This window comes from Protomyctophum bolini, assembly GCF_963924005.1.
Source record: "Protomyctophum bolini genome assembly, chromosome: 17".
NCBI lineage: Eukaryota > Metazoa > Chordata > Actinopteri > Myctophiformes > Myctophidae > Protomyctophum > Protomyctophum bolini.
The window spans coordinates 10,293,511-10,313,216 of record NC_137878.1 but is presented as its reverse complement, the minus strand read 5'-3'; the positions used below and the strand labels follow the sequence as shown (position 1 = coordinate 10,313,216).

At 43.1% G+C, this 19,706-nt stretch overlaps 2 protein-coding genes across 2 annotated transcripts in view; one reads left to right on the top strand and one right to left on the bottom strand.

The window, feature by feature from the left end:
- tmem54b (transmembrane protein 54b) overlaps positions 1 to 6,479 on the top strand; it is a gene marked incomplete at its 5' end in the record, with an annotated part of 17,849 nt that extends 11,370 nt beyond the window's left edge. Inside the window, 4 exons of the mRNA XM_080787075.1 lie at positions 271 to 330; positions 2,098 to 2,289; positions 4,223 to 4,372; positions 6,248 to 6,479. Of these exons, the coding sequence (XP_080643201.1) occupies positions 271 to 330; positions 2,098 to 2,289; positions 4,223 to 4,372; positions 6,248 to 6,445 (600 nt within the window). The 3' untranslated portion in view covers positions 6,446 to 6,479. The remainder of the gene's footprint in view (positions 1 to 270; positions 331 to 2,097; positions 2,290 to 4,222; positions 4,373 to 6,247) is intronic.
- A 3,182-nt stretch (positions 6,480 to 9,661) lies between these two features.
- The window catches only part of LOC308331337 (hippocalcin-like protein 1), a 42,479-nt gene continuing 32,434 nt past the window's right edge, over positions 9,662 to 19,706 (bottom strand). The window contains exons 3-5 of the mRNA XM_080786733.1: positions 14,247 to 14,528; positions 11,078 to 11,183; positions 9,662 to 9,913 (exon numbers count right to left, since the gene is read on the bottom strand). Of these exons, the coding sequence (XP_080642859.1) occupies positions 9,816 to 9,913; positions 11,078 to 11,183; positions 14,247 to 14,528 (486 nt within the window). The 3' untranslated portion in view covers positions 9,662 to 9,815. The remainder of the gene's footprint in view (positions 9,914 to 11,077; positions 11,184 to 14,246; positions 14,529 to 19,706) is intronic.

The window sequence follows — 19,706 nt, the reverse complement described above, 5'->3', positions numbered from 1 at the left end:
TCCACAGCCTAGTGGAAATGAGTTTATACTAGCCAAAACTATAGCTTAAATCTGGCATATTACGTGATACCATGTTGTATTTATGGCTGGTAATGAGCTTATATAGCAAAATCCAGCATATTTACATGATTACCGGTATTTATTGATTGAAATGTTCATTAATGTGCACTGTCCCGGATAATAAATCAATTACATACAGAATAGATTGATTAAAATACTAAAAATGTATCTATGTATATTTTCAACTTGTCCTTTGTGTTGTTATTGCAGGGTGTTGTTGCTGGAATTCTAGCAATTGTCCTGTCTAAAAACAAGCGAAACAGAGCTCTGGTGAGTGTTGCATTTTTAATATGAAAAGTTCTGGGGCCAGAAAGCACAGATATCGGAACTAGTTCCTCCCCTCTGTTATTTATTTATTATTTTTTTCCTTTTCTCCTTTAACCCATTTTGAGTGTTGACCTTTTTGGTGTTAGCATTATGTTGTGCTTTAGCTATTGAAAAATAGCAGATCTACAAGCTTGTAGGTCTGCTATTTTTGAAAAATCGAAGAACGACTGACATAGAAACATAGCTTTTTCAGGAAACTGTCAGGATGTAGAAGACATTTTTAGAATCTGATCTCAGGTCAAAATGGGTTAATGTCAGTCTCTTGATGAAGTGACAGGCAACGGCACTGTGTGCGCGCTTCTGGTAGCATCTCAAGTCTATTTTCTCTCTCTACACTCTCATTCGGTTCAGGTTGTGCTCCGCTCGCACTCAAAGTTGTATGTATGTGTACTACAGATCTTTATTCTCGGTTCTGTGTCTGCCTCAAGAGTCAGAACTCGACAGAAGCCTTTTTGAAGTCCTATACTTCTGTTCTGGCTGAGGGCACACTCCCCGAAACACATCAGTCACAGTTTGAGTCCCATCTGAGCTCCGCTTGGAGTGCGAGCTTTCTATCTTCCCTCTTGTTGTTTTTATCGCCCCTGGTCACGTACCACTGCTCCCCTCTGTTTATTTAATCAGCTGTCGGGCTGCTCAGACGAGACCGGCGAGTCAATGAGCTGCACAGAGTTTTTACTTCCCGTACCTTCTGGGGACAGCAGCACCACTCCCATTGCCTTTGTCTGTGACTGACCACAGAACTATAAAGGCAGGGCTGAATGGACAAGAAGTAGTCTAATCACTTTAAACTTGGCATCCCAATTCAGGGAATGTCATTATATGGTAGGCAAAGGTTAAAACATTTTTTAATAATAATAAAATGTGAAACCAGAAATAGCAGAAATGGCCGATCTACAAGCTCACAACGTGTTGCGGTGCGACATGTGAGCTTGCTGATCTGCATTTTTCACTATTCACTAAGTGACTAAGTAGTAAGTCACTAAGTATGTAGGGCTGAAGTGGTTAATTGCATGCACTTTTGCATGAATAAGTAAGTGTTGTAACCGTATAAACGTCAGTGGGAGTGAATCATTTGATACCACCCTAAAAAGTAGTGAGAACCACACCTTATGAAACCCTGACACATTTTGTTATCGCACTCCTTTTGGCTGCATACAATACAGAGTATCGGTGTTCTAATCAGGAGTTGATTTAACGAGGTAATCTAAACTCCTGATTTATTAATCATGTTCAAGTTCTTTAAAGTACTTGAACCCTAGCGTCCCTATTCTGAGGGGGAACATCCGGTGAATAGAGTGCCTGCAAACACGTGAGCTATTCTCAGCCAAGAGACTGTGCAGAGGGAAATAATAGCAGACCTAGTATAGAACCCTGGGGGACTCCAGTCAACTACGTATAAGACCTGAGGCCGCTTCTACACATTTTTTAATCTGTAGTTATCAAACTTTTTCATAGCACCCCCAAATGTATATATCTGGCCACAGACCCCCATCTGAAAATGTTTTGTGCCAGGGACCCCCAGAAAAGTAGATTTGTGTTACAATATACAAATGACAAATATTATAATATATATTATACAAATTTGTATTGTTTTACAAAATTGTCCAACATTGTGTGCGTGGAGATGTACTGTTATTTTTGAATGGCCAACGCTAAAATGACCCAGATGCTTTCCCGATTTGACTGCGTTAACGTGTGTTTGTTCACCAGACGTGGTCATTCTTCCTGGTCAGCCTGGTGTCTGGACTGATATCCACGGCCTCTGCCGTTGGTCTGCTGGTTGCCGTGTCGAGGGCCATCTTGCACGGCGGACGCAGTCTTCTTGCCCTCTGTCGTTTCCCCGACGCCATTGGCTATTCCAGCATCACCAATGAGTGCCCATTCGACCCTACACGCATCTATGTAAGTGTGTAAAACAGCTTAAAGCTGCATTTTGTTTTACTGAATAGAAATTTATGTTAATCCATCTATATGGTAGGACATGTTGCTGCGGTGGATGCGGTCTCACAGACATATAAAGGCTAGATGACTCGAGGCGGAGTCTCTGACGTGGTTCACCCGGCGGCCATCTTGCTGAGGGGCTACAGTACAGTATGTCTCAATGGCAGCTCAAACAAAAACAGTCATAACTCCCTCAAATCTTGACGGATTTCCAAACGGGTTGGTTTAATACAAACGTCAACGTGGCTATGATTCAGGACGCTTGTCTGCTTAATTTAGTTTTTTATATGAACGTCGTATAAAAGCATATAAGTATGCGAACGTCTCTGACTGATGGTTATTTGAAAGTACATGCCCCATAGACACAATGTTATGCTGCCCCTCTGTAAAATGGCCGCCACGTAGCAACGTCGCTCTCCATTGGCCAGAGTGCGGGTGAGCCATCTAGCTTTCTTATATATATCTAGGGGTCTCCCTACTCTGCCATTGAGGTAGGACACGCGGTACTGTTTGGACTAGTAGTACTACCAGATGTGCAGAAGCACAATACCTCTTGGATTTCTTTTACATTTTTTAGTATTATTTATTTACCCAGGCACACATGCTCATTTTCAGCAACGCCCTGCACATAGAAACACACAGACAGACACACATTAAAACCTGGGAGCTGACCAGTACAACCACAGTCAACCACAGGCCACTAAGCAGCTCCAGGGGGAGCAGTTGGGGGTTCAGTGCCTTGCTCAAGGGCACTTCAGCGGTGTTGGGTGAGTGATGAACAATCACTTCCCCACCCAGATTTTTCCTGCCCGTCTGGGGAATCGAACCGGCAACCTTTCGGCAAAACAAGGCCTCTCCTCTAACCCTTAGGCCACCGCTGCCCCGTCACACTGTATGGGTAATTGTATGGGTAATGGGTATGTCCTGTTAGAGGTGTGTTACCACAGGTGGCCGGTCAAGCCTGCTCTGCCTCAATGGTTTCCAATTGAAAGGTATCCCATTTGTATTACTCTGTTTGAAAGAAGTGTTTAATGTCACTTCTATATAATTACATATACCAGTAAGACGCCCTGAGGGAGAGGAGCAACCTCGCCCTAAAAGGGCGACGTCGCGTGCACGCATCCGCCAGGGTGGCGGTGGACTGCGGTGCGAGCGCTGGCGCTTTGGCATGGGGGTCAGATCAGATTGAGTGTACAGGGTTTGATGAGGTCAGATCAACATAATGGGAATGTCAGATATGGAGATCTAAGGGTGGCAGCAGGGGCAGTGTCTTGAGTGTATGGTTTGGTTTGATAAGGTCTGGCCATATATGGAGCGTGTCTTGAGTGTACAGGGTTTTTTTTTTATGGGTTTTTTTATCTAAGGGTTTGAGGTCAGATGTAGAGTTGCTGGCCAAATCTATATATGCAGGTATATATCTAGGTGACGATCCAGGTCAGTGTACAGAAACACAGAGGCATACACTGCAGCAACATCTTTCAGTACATAAAAATGCAACACAGTGTGAGATTTAGCCTCGGGTATTTCATCTCGAATCACTTTCCGTTCCACATGAGGCCTGCGTGAAGTCAATCTTCTAACCAAAGAGCCTGCTTGTGAAATTGCTTTGGGTTTCCTAAATAGTTTTTTCTGCCCCTTGATTTTCTCTGCGACATTGGGACCGCTCCCCAGCCGGAAATGAAAACACACTTGATTTCTTTGCATGCATTTTGTTCACACTCCACAGCACTCTCCAAAATTGAAACTCGTGTGTCATTACACGGGCACAGACGTGCTTTGTCTCCGGTTGCTGTCAATGCCCATGGGTGTTGCTGGCCTGTAATGGCGTTTCTGCACAGTCCAGGTAGTGTCGGCTACTCGCTCACACTTCTGTTCCATCTCTTCCCCCCCCCAGAGTACCACCCTGATCCTGTGGGTGCCTCTGATCGCCACATCCATCGTCCAGCTGGTGTTTTCCACGCGATGCTTCGCCGTATGTCTCACATTCCTGGGTCTGCCTTGCTGTCATCGCCACAAGGAGGCGCTCAGAAGCCGGAGGCCAGTGGTAGGTGTTGACCAGTGTTGTTTTTGGCAGCAATTTTAGATTTTAGTTTTAGTCATAGTCTTTTGAATAGTTCTCCTTTAGTTTTAGGCACATTTTAGTCACCAGGAATGTCTTAGTGTTAGTCTTGTTTTAGTCGACTAAATATCACAAGATTTTAGTCGATTGGCGGGCCTTGATGCCGTCGTAATGACTGATTTTACACTAGCTGAAAATAGCAGATCTACAAGCTCACGCGGCGCGTTGTGAGCTTGTAGATCTGCTATTTTCAGCATGCAACCAAGTGTAAAATGACTTATACTGGATCTCTTGTCCACTAGTCCCTTCCTAACATTTTAGTCTAGTTTCTACCTGTTGACGAAATTGTCAATACATTTAGTCTCAGTTTTAGTCATCATAGCTTAGTTTTCATTTAGTTTTCGTCAGTGAAAAAGGGTAGTCGACGAACATTTTTCGTCTTAGTTTTAGTCGACGAAAACAACACTGGTGTTGACTCCTATGCACAGAGTAATTAACTGCTTTTACCCTAGCGTGATGTCCCTATTTTAGACATGCCAATAAGGCGAAAAGTGTTTTAAAAACGTATCAAATGTATTCACAAATAGACGATCTACAAGCTTGTACAGTATATCTGCTATATTTACTATTTTTTGAAATGGGGTTTAGGTGCAAAATTGTATATTTGTTTTACATTAATAATCTAAAAAAGTTTTTTGACTGACTATGCAACAGCAAGTACCGTGTCCTTTCAAACTCGACCTACTTTGACTTTAACCAATCTGTATTTGGTTGGAGGTGGCTTCCCTATGTCAGGACGCCACCTACTGGAGAGAGAGACAGAGACATAGACGGCAGACATTAAAACAAATCTTTAATCATTAGGTTGCAAATGCAATGTGAAATAATTTGACATTTTTCAGTGATGTATCTCTCTCTGTCCTGATCAATACACACGTATAATTTCCGGAAGGGAATTGCGGCGATATCTGAAGTCCAATAAAGATGGTGATGCATCTAGTCTCCAATCCTGTGCTCTGTCTGCTTAAAATAACTTTATTGACATTGTCAACCAGTATGTGTCCTACCTGACACGTGTTAACCCATTTTGGGCGCGGGAACCCCTTTTGGTGTTATGCTTTAGCTATTGAAAAATAGCAGATCTACAAGCTCATAGCGCGCCACCGAGTGGCACGCTATGAACTTGTAGGTCTGCTATTTTTGAAAAATCGAGAAGAACGACTGACGTTATCGGATAGTTCCGCCTAGTTTTACTCAGAGTGTAGAGTAGGAGAGTAGCGACACGTGCCTATTGGCCTGGGTAAACCCACTCCCCCTGCTGGACAACATTTCATTCTGCCTCAGGCAGAATGCAAATCTGGCGAGGGGGGGAGGGGTTTTCCCAGGCTAGGTGCCTATGGGCTATAGTTTCAAACATTGCTTCTATGGCTGGAACTATATCCCATTGAGATAGTATGAGCACTTCCGCAGAATGAGAGTCAACGCTAGTGCTGCCACTCTCTTACTATATTGCTCTGGTTTGACTGAGGTTAGGTTTATGCATAGCTTTAATGATGTTAAGGTTAGGTATTGGTAGGAAGGAAGAACTGTCGATCACAGTGACTAGTACTGGCCAATCACAGCGGGTCTCTCCAGAAAAGCGGCGGGGTCCATAAGCACGCACCTGACCCCAGAGTCTAATTGGCTCAATGGAAGAGTAGGCAGACCACGTCCAACCACTGCATGCTCTGCTAGGCAGATACAATCAGGTTTTATTCATTTAAGAAGTCCCACATTGTAACTTGGATGCTTCATTTTGATTGTGAAACGTGAACTTGTTCCAATGCGTGTCTCGTCTCGTCCCGTCCCCCCTCTCGCTAGGTAAACGTAGTGCAGCCGACGGAGACCTCTCGCTATGCTCCACCTCCAACACGGCAGCATCAGGAGAGTCCTCAGTCCGAGAGGCAGCCTCTCAATCAGCCCCACAGAGGAAGCAACACCTTGCCCTTACCCACCATCACCGAGCACCACCAACTACTGGAGAGAGGTACCACGGGGAGGTCCAGCCTCTGGGTGTAGATAACGTTAAGATCACACATCTGTGTGCCTTCTGGATATACAGTAGATAACATTAGAATCACACATGTGTCTTGTACATTACGAAGAGTAATGCCTGATTTGTACTGGTTTTACATGCAACACTGGCGCACAACTAAGTATAAAGCAGACTTTATGATCACATGTCTGTCTCATACGTTAGTATTGTGTATTGGGCTAACGATACATTGTACAGTAAAGGCACATTTATTCTCCGTAGTATGATAGTGCCTCTTGCCGACAAGAACTGATGCGACGTCGTTAGCTCGAAAACCCGGTCTTGCCAGCAAGCAACACCGTTGTGCGATGAATTCAATATTGAGCCTGGTTAGCACCTACAACCCCACTCCACATCCGTTATACCGATTTCCATTTCTATTTCAACTGTGGCCTCTAAACTGGTATTACAAATTGAATTATCAGTTTTTTGCTAACTCGCACAACTTAACTACTAGTACTTGAGGTAATCCATGTTTTATGGAGCTTAAATGCCAAGATTGTACACAGGATTCCAGTCACATAAATATTGTGTGTGTGTAGTCGGTGTACCTGCTTCTCAACTGGTTCAGCCAGCCTGTCTGTCTGTCATTTTTTCTGGTTTGACATGTTTCGCGTGTTTTGTTTCTGATAAAAGCTCAAGAGAAACTTTTGAGTTAGAACCAGTGCTTTGATGTGGCCTTGGCTCGAGCATATTTATTTTATTTCTAAATAAAAATCACATTGATGATACTACATTTATTATCCCAGTGTTTGGCATTGAAGTGAAATATGTATTTGATCAATTCAGAGTAACTTGGAATGTTTCATTGAATTAATAATTAAATCAATATAAAATAGCAGATGTACTAGCTGGCGATGCATTGTGAGCTTGTAGATGATCTTGGTGAGCGATACGGTACCAGCGATATCAGTATAAATCAGGCTTGATGAATAGCTGAGGCATACCTTAACAAGATACATTACATTACAGACTTGTATTTTTTCCTGTAACGTGATGCTGTCATCCCACAGACAATAGACTGTAAAAGTACTGCTAGTTCTTGAACACTGTGTGAACACTGAACATTGTCTCCAATTCCACATCCTTCAGCGGTCATGATACGACTAGTTGTTTAAGAAAAGGCACCACACGTGCAGCGTTTGAAACACATAAGGTATATTTTTGTCATCGATTTCCGGTCCAACTTAACAAACATGACATCCTCACACGAGGTTTTCATGCAACAGAAAAGAAGGAAGTGAGGTTAAGAAGAAAGAAAGGAAGTAATTTATACAACGCACTGTACCAGTTCCAACAGAGGCAGTGACATTAGAAAAGGATTGTTATATAGATGAGCAGTGCGGTAGCAAGTTCCATATCCTACCAGCAGATGGCAGTGACACTATAATAAGGTCCCCGAAGCAGAGGTTGCAGCTGGTTAGGAAGCTACCTGCATTATTAGTTTGGTGGAAGTTGACCTAAAAGCCACTGATCTCTGACCAGGTTAGTATTTCCCAGAAAGCTAAAAACGCCACTGATCAGGAATCGTTGACTAGTGGTAACTTGTTTCCATCTCTTAAAGGAAATCCATGTATCTTAACTGCTGGGTAAGCAGACAAACTGAAGAGGTTATAAAAGCATTTTGACTAGAGAGTGATGAACGAGCCCTTAGTGAGTTCTCTGTCTGCCAAAGAAGAGAGGGAGAGAGGGAGGGGGAGAGAAAGGGGGGCAGTTTTATCCCAAAGCATGACAATATTTTATTATTTCAGTGTGTAGGTCTGGTACAATGCTGAGGAAATGCAGAGCTACGAAATGGAACAGCAGCTGCTGCGCATTTATTATTAATTTGTTGGGTTTGGTTATGTGGTCTTTGCAGGAGCATGCAGCGCACTGAGAGATAAAACAACACGAGCCTTGAACTTTACTGTTCCTCAATGAGAGAACTTTAAAATACTTACAAATTAAGAAACAACACATCATGATAATAATACTGTAAAAGGTAGCCTCAGACACAGCATATTCACATGCCCACAAAACTGTCACTGTGCATTCATTCAGACCAAATACGCAGCCTTTACACACACACACACACACACACACGCACACACAACACACACACACACACACACACACACACACACACACACACACACCACACACACACACACACAACGCACACACACGGTGGCTCAAATGATATGTACTACTGATGTCATTGATCAAATGCATTATGGATTCACCTGGTACACATTTACCCTCATCAATAATTTCCCCTGCAATACTGAAAGGTGACGATTCTCCTCATATCGACACTTTCTGAAATCCCAGTGAGGTCCGTCTCAATAGTGTATCTTTCCCACTGTTCAATTAACACATTTAATATTAACTAAAAACCACAAAATAAAATGAAAATAAAAATGTATAAATAAAGCAATATCAAGAGGAAAACGATACCATGTACAAAAGAAGAAAAAGAAAAGACCAAAATAAAAAATATTAAAAATGAAAAGTATCGACATCAATAAAAACCCTACAGGATCACCAACCTTCGTTCCCTTTGTGAAATCCCCCCCCTCCCCCCCCAACCATACACTCACAACCTCGACTAGATCGCCCTGTGTGTCCCCATCCTGAATTCACACCATCTCAGAACTACGCTACATAATACTGCCTTTCAAACGCAAGAGTGTGTGTAATCTTTATATGAAAACAAACATACTTGTCTATTTTTATCTTATGATATATATATATATACAGTGTGTGTGTGAGTGTGTGTGTGTATATATATATATCATACACATAAATATATGAATATAAAAGTGGTAGAGGAGCTGTGCCTTGGAAGAGAAGACTGGAACGAGACTGTGTGCCGAACACTTAACGGGAGCCATGCATGGTTTTCAAGATGAAAACGTTCCCGTCCCACAAAAATAATGATAATAAAAGAGAGAGAGAGAGAGAGAAAAGAAAACTCCGGAGTGGACTTGTGTCCAAATGGCCTGACACGGCACTCGCTGCATGGATCCCGGCAGCCACGCGGCGACAGAAACCCCGGGTATGGGGGGGGGAGGACGTGGTGGACGCCATGGCAACTGCACGTTTGTATCTCAGTTGACCCTTACGTTATATGCGCCATCCCCCTTTTTCAAAAACGTACAATTTTTATGTGTATACAACATGTGAGTTTCTTTTCTTTTTTTTTCCTCCCCCCCCCCCCCCCCCCTCAGAATTTTTGTACGCCAAAAAAAGGGAAGATAATAATATAAGAGAGACGAGAACTATCATGCATTGATTTGAGTGACTGTTTTCCATAGCAACGGGGGGCGGGGGCGGGGCCAGGGTGTGCTGGGGTTGGTAGTCGTTGGTATAGCCTCAGAACTGGGAGGCGGAGCTTGGGTCGCACTGGAGTAGCCGCACAATGGAAGGGTCGCTTTTGGCACCTTTGATGAACTCTTCCAGAGACAGTTTACCTGAAAGGGAATGGAGGATGGAGAGGCAACTTAAGTAAATTACTTAAGTATCACATTTGTATGGGTCACAAGAAAATATTCCTTCTTTATATACATGCTAGTCCTTACCCATTCTAATATATATATATGAACGGCAAATGATGTACAGTGTTGGTAATGCAATGTTAAGCCCAACACACACCGTCTGCAAACGCCGTGCGTCAAAACAGCCTCCATTATTTTCAATGAACCTATGCCACAGCGGCGCGCGTTCACGCCTCGCCTGACGCTCCGATACGCCACTGTTCTATTTTCCAGGCTGCGCACCTGCTTCACAGACGGTGTGTGTTGGGCTTAATAGATCACATTATTGATTGGGAGGGAATTGGTAACTGATAAGATTGGGAAGTTAAGTTGGGATGGGCTCTGTGTATTCCTGGGACTCGCATAAATAGTCTCTGTCACACACATGCGCGACCCGTGTCTTCCCCGTGTCCGTGTGGCATCCGCGACCCGTAGTTGCAAGACACAACGCATCCGTGTGTTGCTGATATAGACGGATAATCGTTCCGATTTGATCCTGCTGTTCATTTTATCACATTAACTTTGCAAATAACTAACTGTAGTATTATGCACCGTGTCGGGGAGAAGTCTTCTCCGTGTGACTCTGTTGACTGATGCTGCCTCAGTGAGTGAGGGAGGAGGTGTAGGAGGGGGGCGGACCGACGTCTACCCTAGCTAGCTACACGGTACACATCGGCGTGGTGTTGGGGGCAGATCGTCGTCTTTTGGCTATTTCTCTTACCATAAGCCCTCAATGAATTGAACTGAATTGCATTAAATTGAATGGGGCATTGGGTTTTTGTGCTAATTCGCTTATTTCCATCGCTCAAAACTCAATTGTTTTTGTATATATCCTCTCTTCATACTGTAAATAGTATCCCAAGTGGCACACTTTACTACTTATTTCGATGGAAATAAGCGAATTGGCACAAAAACACAACCCCCATTGAGGGCTTATGGTACGGGAAATAGCCAATAATGCACTTTTGCACAAAATAACACCTGGACCTCTTTGGTGGGGACGTAACAACTACAAATAAAGGTACGAAAGCCTTCTAGTCCGAAATTCTCATCCAACATTGAATTTCAGTTAAATTTTAACGCATTTCCTCTTCCTCCCACCATCGTTGTTGAGGTCCATCTGTCTGAATATCTTATCCGTCCTCTTCTCTGGTGTGGACTCATCCTCTGGCATCTTCATCACGGATGACACCATCTTGTAGATGGCCTGAGAGAGAGAGAGTAGATAGAGGAAGGGCATACGTTAGTCCGACGTACCAATATTCTGACATACGTGACTCACCCGTGGCTTCGGCGTTAGGTTAGGGTTAGTAATGTTGGATTATTGGGACGTCAGTCGGACTAACGCTACGCACTCAGGGGGGTAGCCGAATTCTGGCCAGGCAGTGGCATGCAAATGACAGAAAAACAAAAGAAAATAGCTAAACTATATTTGCTTATAGGATGCAGATTTTAACATGACAGTTAATTTGTGTTCCCTGTGCCATAAGCCACTCCCTGGGCAAGTCATCAAGGAATCGTGTCCACATAGGGCGCTGGGACAATTCCTAGCGAGCAGAAGTTGGCCTCAGACAGAGATCAGAGTGGCGGGGGGTGGGGGTTTACGAGCAGAGCTTACCGTATTGATTGCGGATATCTTCATCTATGACCGATAAGACCTCCTTCTGTCTCCTGATAGTACTAAATTAACCTCTGTGAGTGAACGGAGAAGAAGAAGTCTTCGCCGGGCTTAGACGCAGTTTATGCGCCCACTCAATCCTCTCAGGAAGGAGTTGAGGAGAGATGTGAAGCTGACTGTAGATCATTGTCTAAGACTCTCACAGCATCTTCCTCAGAGGGAAACTTAGCTCGCATAAAACGAGGCCTCTGCGCCATCGCTCCACCGCTATGACTAAATCACTGGCAGCGGGTGATTGCATGCCAAGGCGGTATGATTTCAAATGGTTTTCAGCCCTTGAAAGCAATTTGCTTCTCCTCTGATCGCAATGAATAGCTCTCGTTTGTGGGGATATTGGTGAATGTGAAAGTGCCACTCGTTACCCTAGAAGTCTGCACACTGCCTAATATCATTGAAGTAAATTGGAGACCTTGCTTTTGTGCTCTCTCACCCCCCCCCCACACACACACATTTCTATGCAATAATACAATAGCTTCCTTTACTTTCATCCAGTGGTGCGTAACCTCAACGAGTTTGAGGATAATCCCAGTATTCTGCACACTCGGGGATAAACTGGTTAAATTTAACTCACTGACTAATCCAAGAGAATACACATTCATAGGCCCAGACAGAGAGTCTGTTGCATATCTAATCTATTCAAATGATTTGTATACTGGTCTCTTTACATTTTGTTTCATTAATGGCTTGGTGATGGCGAGAGACTTGCAATGTGCTCTGTTGCTTTCGCATGCTCAACAATGGGCTCTATGCGCACCATTTTGGAAAGAATGTGGGCCCCTTCCGTACTTCACAGGTGTTACCGCTGATTCCAAATGGCCCCGTACGGGTGTGTAACTCATGGGGGTCCTTGAAATTAAAAACCACTGCACACTAAATGGAACAGAGCCTTAATTAGTATCATCAGTAACACCTGTGAAGGAAGTATGGAAGCGGCCCGGGCATAGGAAGAGTTATTCTACGTGTATATACTAGCCCATTGATTGTGGTTACTGTGGTTAGTGTCAACCATATAGTATAAAGAAGGATGGAGACCGAACTGGAGCGTTCCCCCCCCCCCCCCCCCTTCCGAAAGTATAAATATAACTCAATGGCTCGAGCGAGCGGAAGTTTAGCCTAGCCAAGCCCCGGACCTCAATTTTGAGGTCCGGACTTACGCACGTGACGTCCGTCCACTTCCATTAAAGTGCTGCAATTCCACATTTCGCCAGTAGGTAGTGGCATCTTCAACGTTGGATAGCCTTACTGGGGGCTTGGTGTCAACCCATGAGTCAATGCCTTTGTATGCCAGCAGCTTAGCCTCCATGCAGATATCCATTCATTTTAATAATCACATCTATCATCTGATCACAGAAATAAAGTGAAAATGAATCATGAGCTGATGTCCAGATGGCCACTGTTTTCCCTGTGCTGGATGGAGGACATTCACATTTTTTATTGGCTAGCTGGCCTTACCGCGTCCAGCTGAAGTTCATTTTTAGTAGGCTGGTTCAGCAAATCAAACGGCGCTGTGTAGCCAAATGACCGTATAAGCACGCTGTGACCTTAGGTTAATGACATATTTAGACTTCCAAACCTTAACCTGTAAACCTAAATCTGTGCAAAAGGGGTTGTAGACTGCATCTTTGCGAAATACAATCTGGTGAAATGTGCACTATGGTTTTGGTCTTCTGTCCTGGACATATGGCATGGTAAAAATCCTCATCTCCATTATTTGGACTTCCTAGAAATAACTATTTGAAATTGTAGCCTGTGACCCGGGCTTTGTGTCAATCAACATGAAGAGAAATCCAATCTGTCAATGTCAAGGAAGCCAGCCCCTGCTGTCTATATCTATGTCTGTCGTATCTGCTGTATGTACAGTAGTATCTATCTGGAAATGTGTAGACAATTATAACTACACACTATCTACACAGTGATATTCTGGCCATGCCAGGCTATGTATTTGCATGTGTTAAATGTGCATAGCCTACAATGCAGATTGTGTTCTTGTGACATAACAAATCAACATGCAAGGCAATCATGTGGCTTTTCATGTGGGCACTATGTTATCAAACTTGACCCCTTTATGTGGGCGGCAAAGGCCTATAGTGCTTAAGCTGCATACCACACATACGCTCTAATGCGGCCTGACGGCAAGTTATGGGTTCGATTCCCGAACAGCAAACATAGCTGATCCACATGCTCACAACTCATTGCAATGTGATGAATTTGACCTTGTAGTTAAGCTATTTTCACTATTTCTGGAAGTTCTGATTTCTTTATTTATTATTGTTTAATAATGACATGGCCAAAATCTATTAATTAAAGCTCGCAAACTCTGTGTGTCTGGGTATGAGTGTGTCAGATAAGAGTTTGACCGGAATATATATATAAACCTGTGTGTCTGTGTGTATGTGTGTGAATGCCTGAATCTGGCACCTTTCCGACCGATTGGCTTCAGTCTGGGCCTGTCGGTAGACTCGGTACTTCACGGTCAGTACTCTTGACAGTAGGTACTACTGCATGACCAGAGAGGGCCGCGTTCCCAAACAGACCATTGTCCTACACAAGTTAATTATTAATCCTTAATTAATCCATCAGACGCCTTCTCACCTGCACAATTTCCAGCATCTCGTCGCGGCTGATGTAACCATTGCCGTCCAGGTCGTACATGCTGAAGGCCCATTTCAACTTCTGCTCCAGCTTCCCCCGCGACGTCACGCTCAGAGCGATGATGAACTCCCGGAAGTCTATCGTGCCGTCGCCGTTGGTGTCGAACGTGCGGAAGACGTGCTCCGCGAACTTGGAGGCGTCGCCGTAGGGGAAGAAGTTGGCGTAGATCTTTTTGAACTCCTCCACGTTGAGGTTTCCACTCGGACAGTCCTTTAGGAAGCCCTGGAGAGAGAGGAGGAGGGGAGGACGGGAGAGGAGGGCATATTTGAGGACAGAAAGTTAAGATCAGTCATGTGCAACAATCAAACTAGTCGATACTCTTATTCAAAATGAACACGCAAAATAGTTGATTTGATTTACCGGTAAGTGGTTTATTGATTTGTTTAAAAAAAGTCATTGATAGAATAATCGCAAATAAAATAATCAATAGATCAGTCCTTTACTGATAAATCCCACAAATCTGTGTGTCTGTCCTCCGCACATCTCAAGAGCCATTCAACCAGTTGACTTAACACTTTTGCTGTGGATGCCGATTTGCAGGCAAAGATAGATGCTGTATGCATGCAAGGTTTCATCGGCCAAAACCAAAATCCATATTTAGGATCAGAAATTCACAGGGAAGACACACCATTGTTGGACCGTGTTTAGTTAGTTACTCTCTAAAACAAGCCCATTGTAAACGTGTGAATTCAAGGATATTTCTGAAAGCACATTATAGCTTCTAAGCAAGTATTTTCCAAAAACAAAGGGGACTGTGTACGACTGTCTATGATCCCTGATGTTGAGATAAAGGAATGGCTTGCTTGCTAACTATCCATGATAGCAAACATACAGTACTGTGAGCTAGGTCTAGATCATAGCTGTGGTTAGGGCTAGTTGCTGTAAATAAAGTAACGTTTCATATTGGCATTGCAGATCAAATACTGTATGACTCGAGATGAGGAAAATGCATAGCCCGTTGTGAAATAAAGAGAACGTTTATGAACACACTGCCATGTTCCTTTTGCTGTTAATAGGGCCCAATCTTGATGTCTGTGGGCGGCGGGCCCTAGACCACCCCTCCCTCTTACTCCATCTGATATATTTGTTGCACATGTTTTGCAGACGGCATTCTTCGTTTTATCAACATTTTTGGGATCATTAGCACATTCTCTCCCGTTACCATAGGCGGGATCGTGAGGCCTGTGCCAGTGGAATGCGTGAAAAACGCAGAATAATCTCACATTAGAGCAGGGAATTTTGAGTAACGCTTGATAGTTGTGTATGTGTGTGTTTGTGGTATATTTCTTGAGTCATCCACCTAAAGTCAAATACATGCAAGTCTAAGCCAAGTCTCAAGTAATGTATACAGTCTGATAGGAAGATACTAGAATTGTGATTTGTGTCTGACTCAAATCGGAACCAGGTGACTCAAATCCTCGGCTCTGGCAAAGAAACTCTCCACTAATCTGTCTCATTCTGCCTGGTCAGCTAGTTTGAGAGGTGATATGGGGAACTTTCACTAAGAAGGGAAGTGATATCTTCCCAGTAATTACACTTAGGGTAGTTGCTTTCTTGCCATATAGCTTGTAAATGGTGCAATTGCATTTACCTTTCTGCAAAGTGCTTTACAAAGTGCATTCCGTCCCATTCACACACACATTTCACACATTGACGGCGGAGGAGACCATGCAAGGCACCAACCTGCTCATCAGGAGCAGTTAGGGTTTAACCACATGAATTCTAGCATTCCTATTCTGGAGAAAATATTCAATGAAATTCCATCTGCTATTTTTTGCTGAAGAGATTTGGTGTAAAGGGAAAAATGTAGATAGCCTAGTTTAGACCCCTGGGGGATTCCGATCAAAGTACGGTGTATATAGGGTTTAAGTGGTTAAATGTCTTGCACAAGGACATTTCGACGCATAACAAGGCGCTGGGGATTGAACCAGAAACCTTCTTATTCCAAGACAGCCACTGACTGAGGTGTTCTCGTCATGGAAAGTTTTGTGTATATGTATTTTATTTATTTATTTACGACTACCCTGATGCTCGTAATAACACCAGACAGTGGCCTTGTGTTAGAGTGTCCGCCCTGAAACTGGGAGGTCGGGGGTTCGATCTCTGGCTGGGTCATACCGAAGGCTGTAAAAATGGGACCCAATGCCTCCCTGCTTGACACTCGGCATCAAGAGGATTGGATTGTATTGGGGGGTCAGATCAACTACATTATGTTTCCTGGAGTGTTTCCACGGCTGTGGCTCACCGCTCCGAGAGATGGGTCAAATGCAGAGTACAACTTTCACTGCAGTAAAGTGTGTGACAAGTAGGACTTTGACTTTGTCTGCAATTACAGGTTTTTCCTCCATTTTCTTTTCAAGTTCAGTTCAGGGCTTCATATTGGGAATGGTTGTGATACATGAGAAAGCATTATGAAGAGCCCGACCCACTGATGTATTCTCATCTCTTTCCACCAGACACTGTGCCCTTCCATTGGAAATAATGGCTTCTTGTCTGACACATTCTGGGTGAAATATTCCCAGATGCTACAGTACTTTATTCCTTTCTATTGAACAGGGTCACTCCTGTATCCCTTCAACAACAAAGTGACATTTTCTTGGACCGGATTTAAAAAGAATAATGATATTTTTCATTCACCAACTTCTGCGGGTGGGGGACAAAGAAAATTGAAAAGTCACAAACTGATTCCAGAACAGAACCTTATTAGGATCGACCTTGAGTAAAGCCTTTCCAAATCATTAAGAATCAAAACCTCCATTTCCATGATAATGCATGGCGACCCCTTTTTGGTAGAAAAGGCTAATGTTAAGATGATCAACCTTTTTAATGATCCTGATGGGGGGGATTCATGTCTTGTAGCAGCAACGGCAATTAAACAGAGGTGTAGATAAGAGTTGAGAGACATAAGAAGAATAAATTGACTGACACTAGATGTCTGAATGAGTTAACATATCGTTGCTGTCAGGCAGACACCTTGTATGTACATATTTCATCTTTTCTTTATCGTTAATGACCTACTTCCTCATACCAGTGTCACACAAGTAAAAAAAAATAGCCGATCTACAAGCTCACATGATGCAAATCCTATGTATCCATTGGAACACAGGTTCTTTCTTCCATTTACTGAAAAATAACATCAGGTTTCTGCCCAACAGCAATGATAGGTATATTCTGTCGGTGTGCAATCTAGCGCCAGTGAATATTTGCATGATTATACATACAGCATGCCACCAATGAACATGAACCCAAGAATATTGAAGAACCTTTTGAGGATGCACTTAGTCATGGGCACAATTTCAGTCCAGACGCAGTCCTATCTATGCCTATTTTGAAAGCATTTCGAGAAATGTATAAAGTGCCATTGTGCTCGAGGAGAAAAGGAAAAAGAAAGGTACAAAGTCACATCCGTCTTTAACCTGATTTCAGTACCTTCATTATTTTCTATTTTTTTTAACCCATTCTGACCGGGCACCCATTTTGGTGTTGGCATCATGTTATGCTTTAGCTATTGAAAAATAGCAGATCTACAAGCTCATATCGCGCCACCGAGTGGCGCGATACGAGCTTGTAGGTCTGCTATTTTTGAAAAATTCGAAGAACGACTGACATTTTTAGAATCTGATCTCAGGTCAGAATGGGTTAATCAGACCAGTGTGTGTCCAGTGGAAACCTCGTATGAATCTGATCTCAGGTCAGAATGGGTTAAACACTTGAGGTACAGAGAGCTTTGAAGCTTGAAATTGCATTTTGATTATGCTAACAAAGACGCTTGCAAAGGAGGATGAGATGCTCAATTGGTGGTGTCTGGTAGAGGGGGGGAAAAAGCTTTAACCCATTCTGACCTGAGATCAGATTCATACGAGGTTTCCACTGGACACACACTGGTCTGATGAACCCATTCTGACCTGAGATCAGATTCGAAAAATGTCAGTCGTTCTTCGAATTTTTCAAAAATAGCAGACCTACAAGCTCGTATCGCGCCACTCGGTGGCGCGCTATGAGCTTGTAGATCTGCTATTTTTCAATAGGTAAAGCATAACATGATGCTAACACCAAAATGGGTGCCCGGTCAGAATGGGTTAATTACTAGTTCTCTATGTTTGCTATTGCAATTTGTCACCTCATAGACGCATGAAAATACAAACATTGTGGCACTCCATCTTTAAAACAACAAGAGGGGGGTTCCCGTCCAGAATGGGTTAACTCCATAAAGATTTTTGACAAGATTTTTTAAAAAGACTACATTCTAGTCTAATGTAATCTCTCCAAAATCTTGTAAAAATAAATCTTGTAGTAGTGTATGGGAGGCTTCTCTCTTAACTGTAGCGTATGAGATGAGATATACTTTATTAATACCCAAAGGGAAATTGAGACGTTACTGCAGCATACCGTAATGTGACACATAAATAAAACTGAAACTAATGGACAAACGGAAAAAAACAACAGACACAGGTGGTACAAAAACACACACGGCCAGGGCCATCATAGGACAGTATGCATTGGGGGAGACTGTTCTTCTGCATTAGAGAGAGCAGAGTCTGATGGCAGTTGGCATGAAAGAGTCTGTACTACCGCTCTGTATGCATCCTCGGGGGGGGGAAGGTGCTCTATCCTGCAGCACGCCATAAAAAAAGGGGGGGGGGGGGGGGGGTCTCCGGCTTTGATGCTTTTGTTTACAATATTACCTTCTGTGACTAAGGGCTAAGATATAGGGCTATGTCAGGTAGGGCTAAGATTCCATTAGCTTGCAGCTATGTTTGTTAAAGCAAGATATGCCTCTAGTTGCCTGGGCAGTTTCGGTATTGTTTTTGATCTGGTACCTGCAATCAAGTTCATCCTGGGCCTTCTCCAATGCATTTTATAACATAACTGCAGGAGTATTACTGTATAGTATTACTGTATATTCTGATAAAGCTGTTGCTGTGTTTGTACATATCAGAAACAGTGTATCATTTGGACGAGTAAACGTACATCTTAACTCCACTAACATGAATCATCGATTGGATTAATTTCATTTAGAATGAAATAAATTGGCTCATGTAACCACAAGCTGACAAGAATGAGTTTTGGATTAGTGTGCTGCCAATAATGTCAAATACTGTAGTTATCCTTTAATCTAATTGAGCTTTAATGGCCATCTAGTAGGGCCTATCAAACTGTTCACTTTGTTGCTTATTAACTGTGTTATTTCTCAACTAATTCAAATGAAGTAAAATGTACCATTTTAAAGAATTAATGGTTATCAAAAGGCAAGCTCGCTCGATGTAGAAATATATTTGCTGTATAGGCCCACAAAAGAATATTCATTATAAAACACTCCTGATGCAGAACATGCTCTTAAATGTGAACAGCCTTTGAGAGTAAATAAGCCTGTCTAGCCTGCAGCTCAGCAATTTGTGT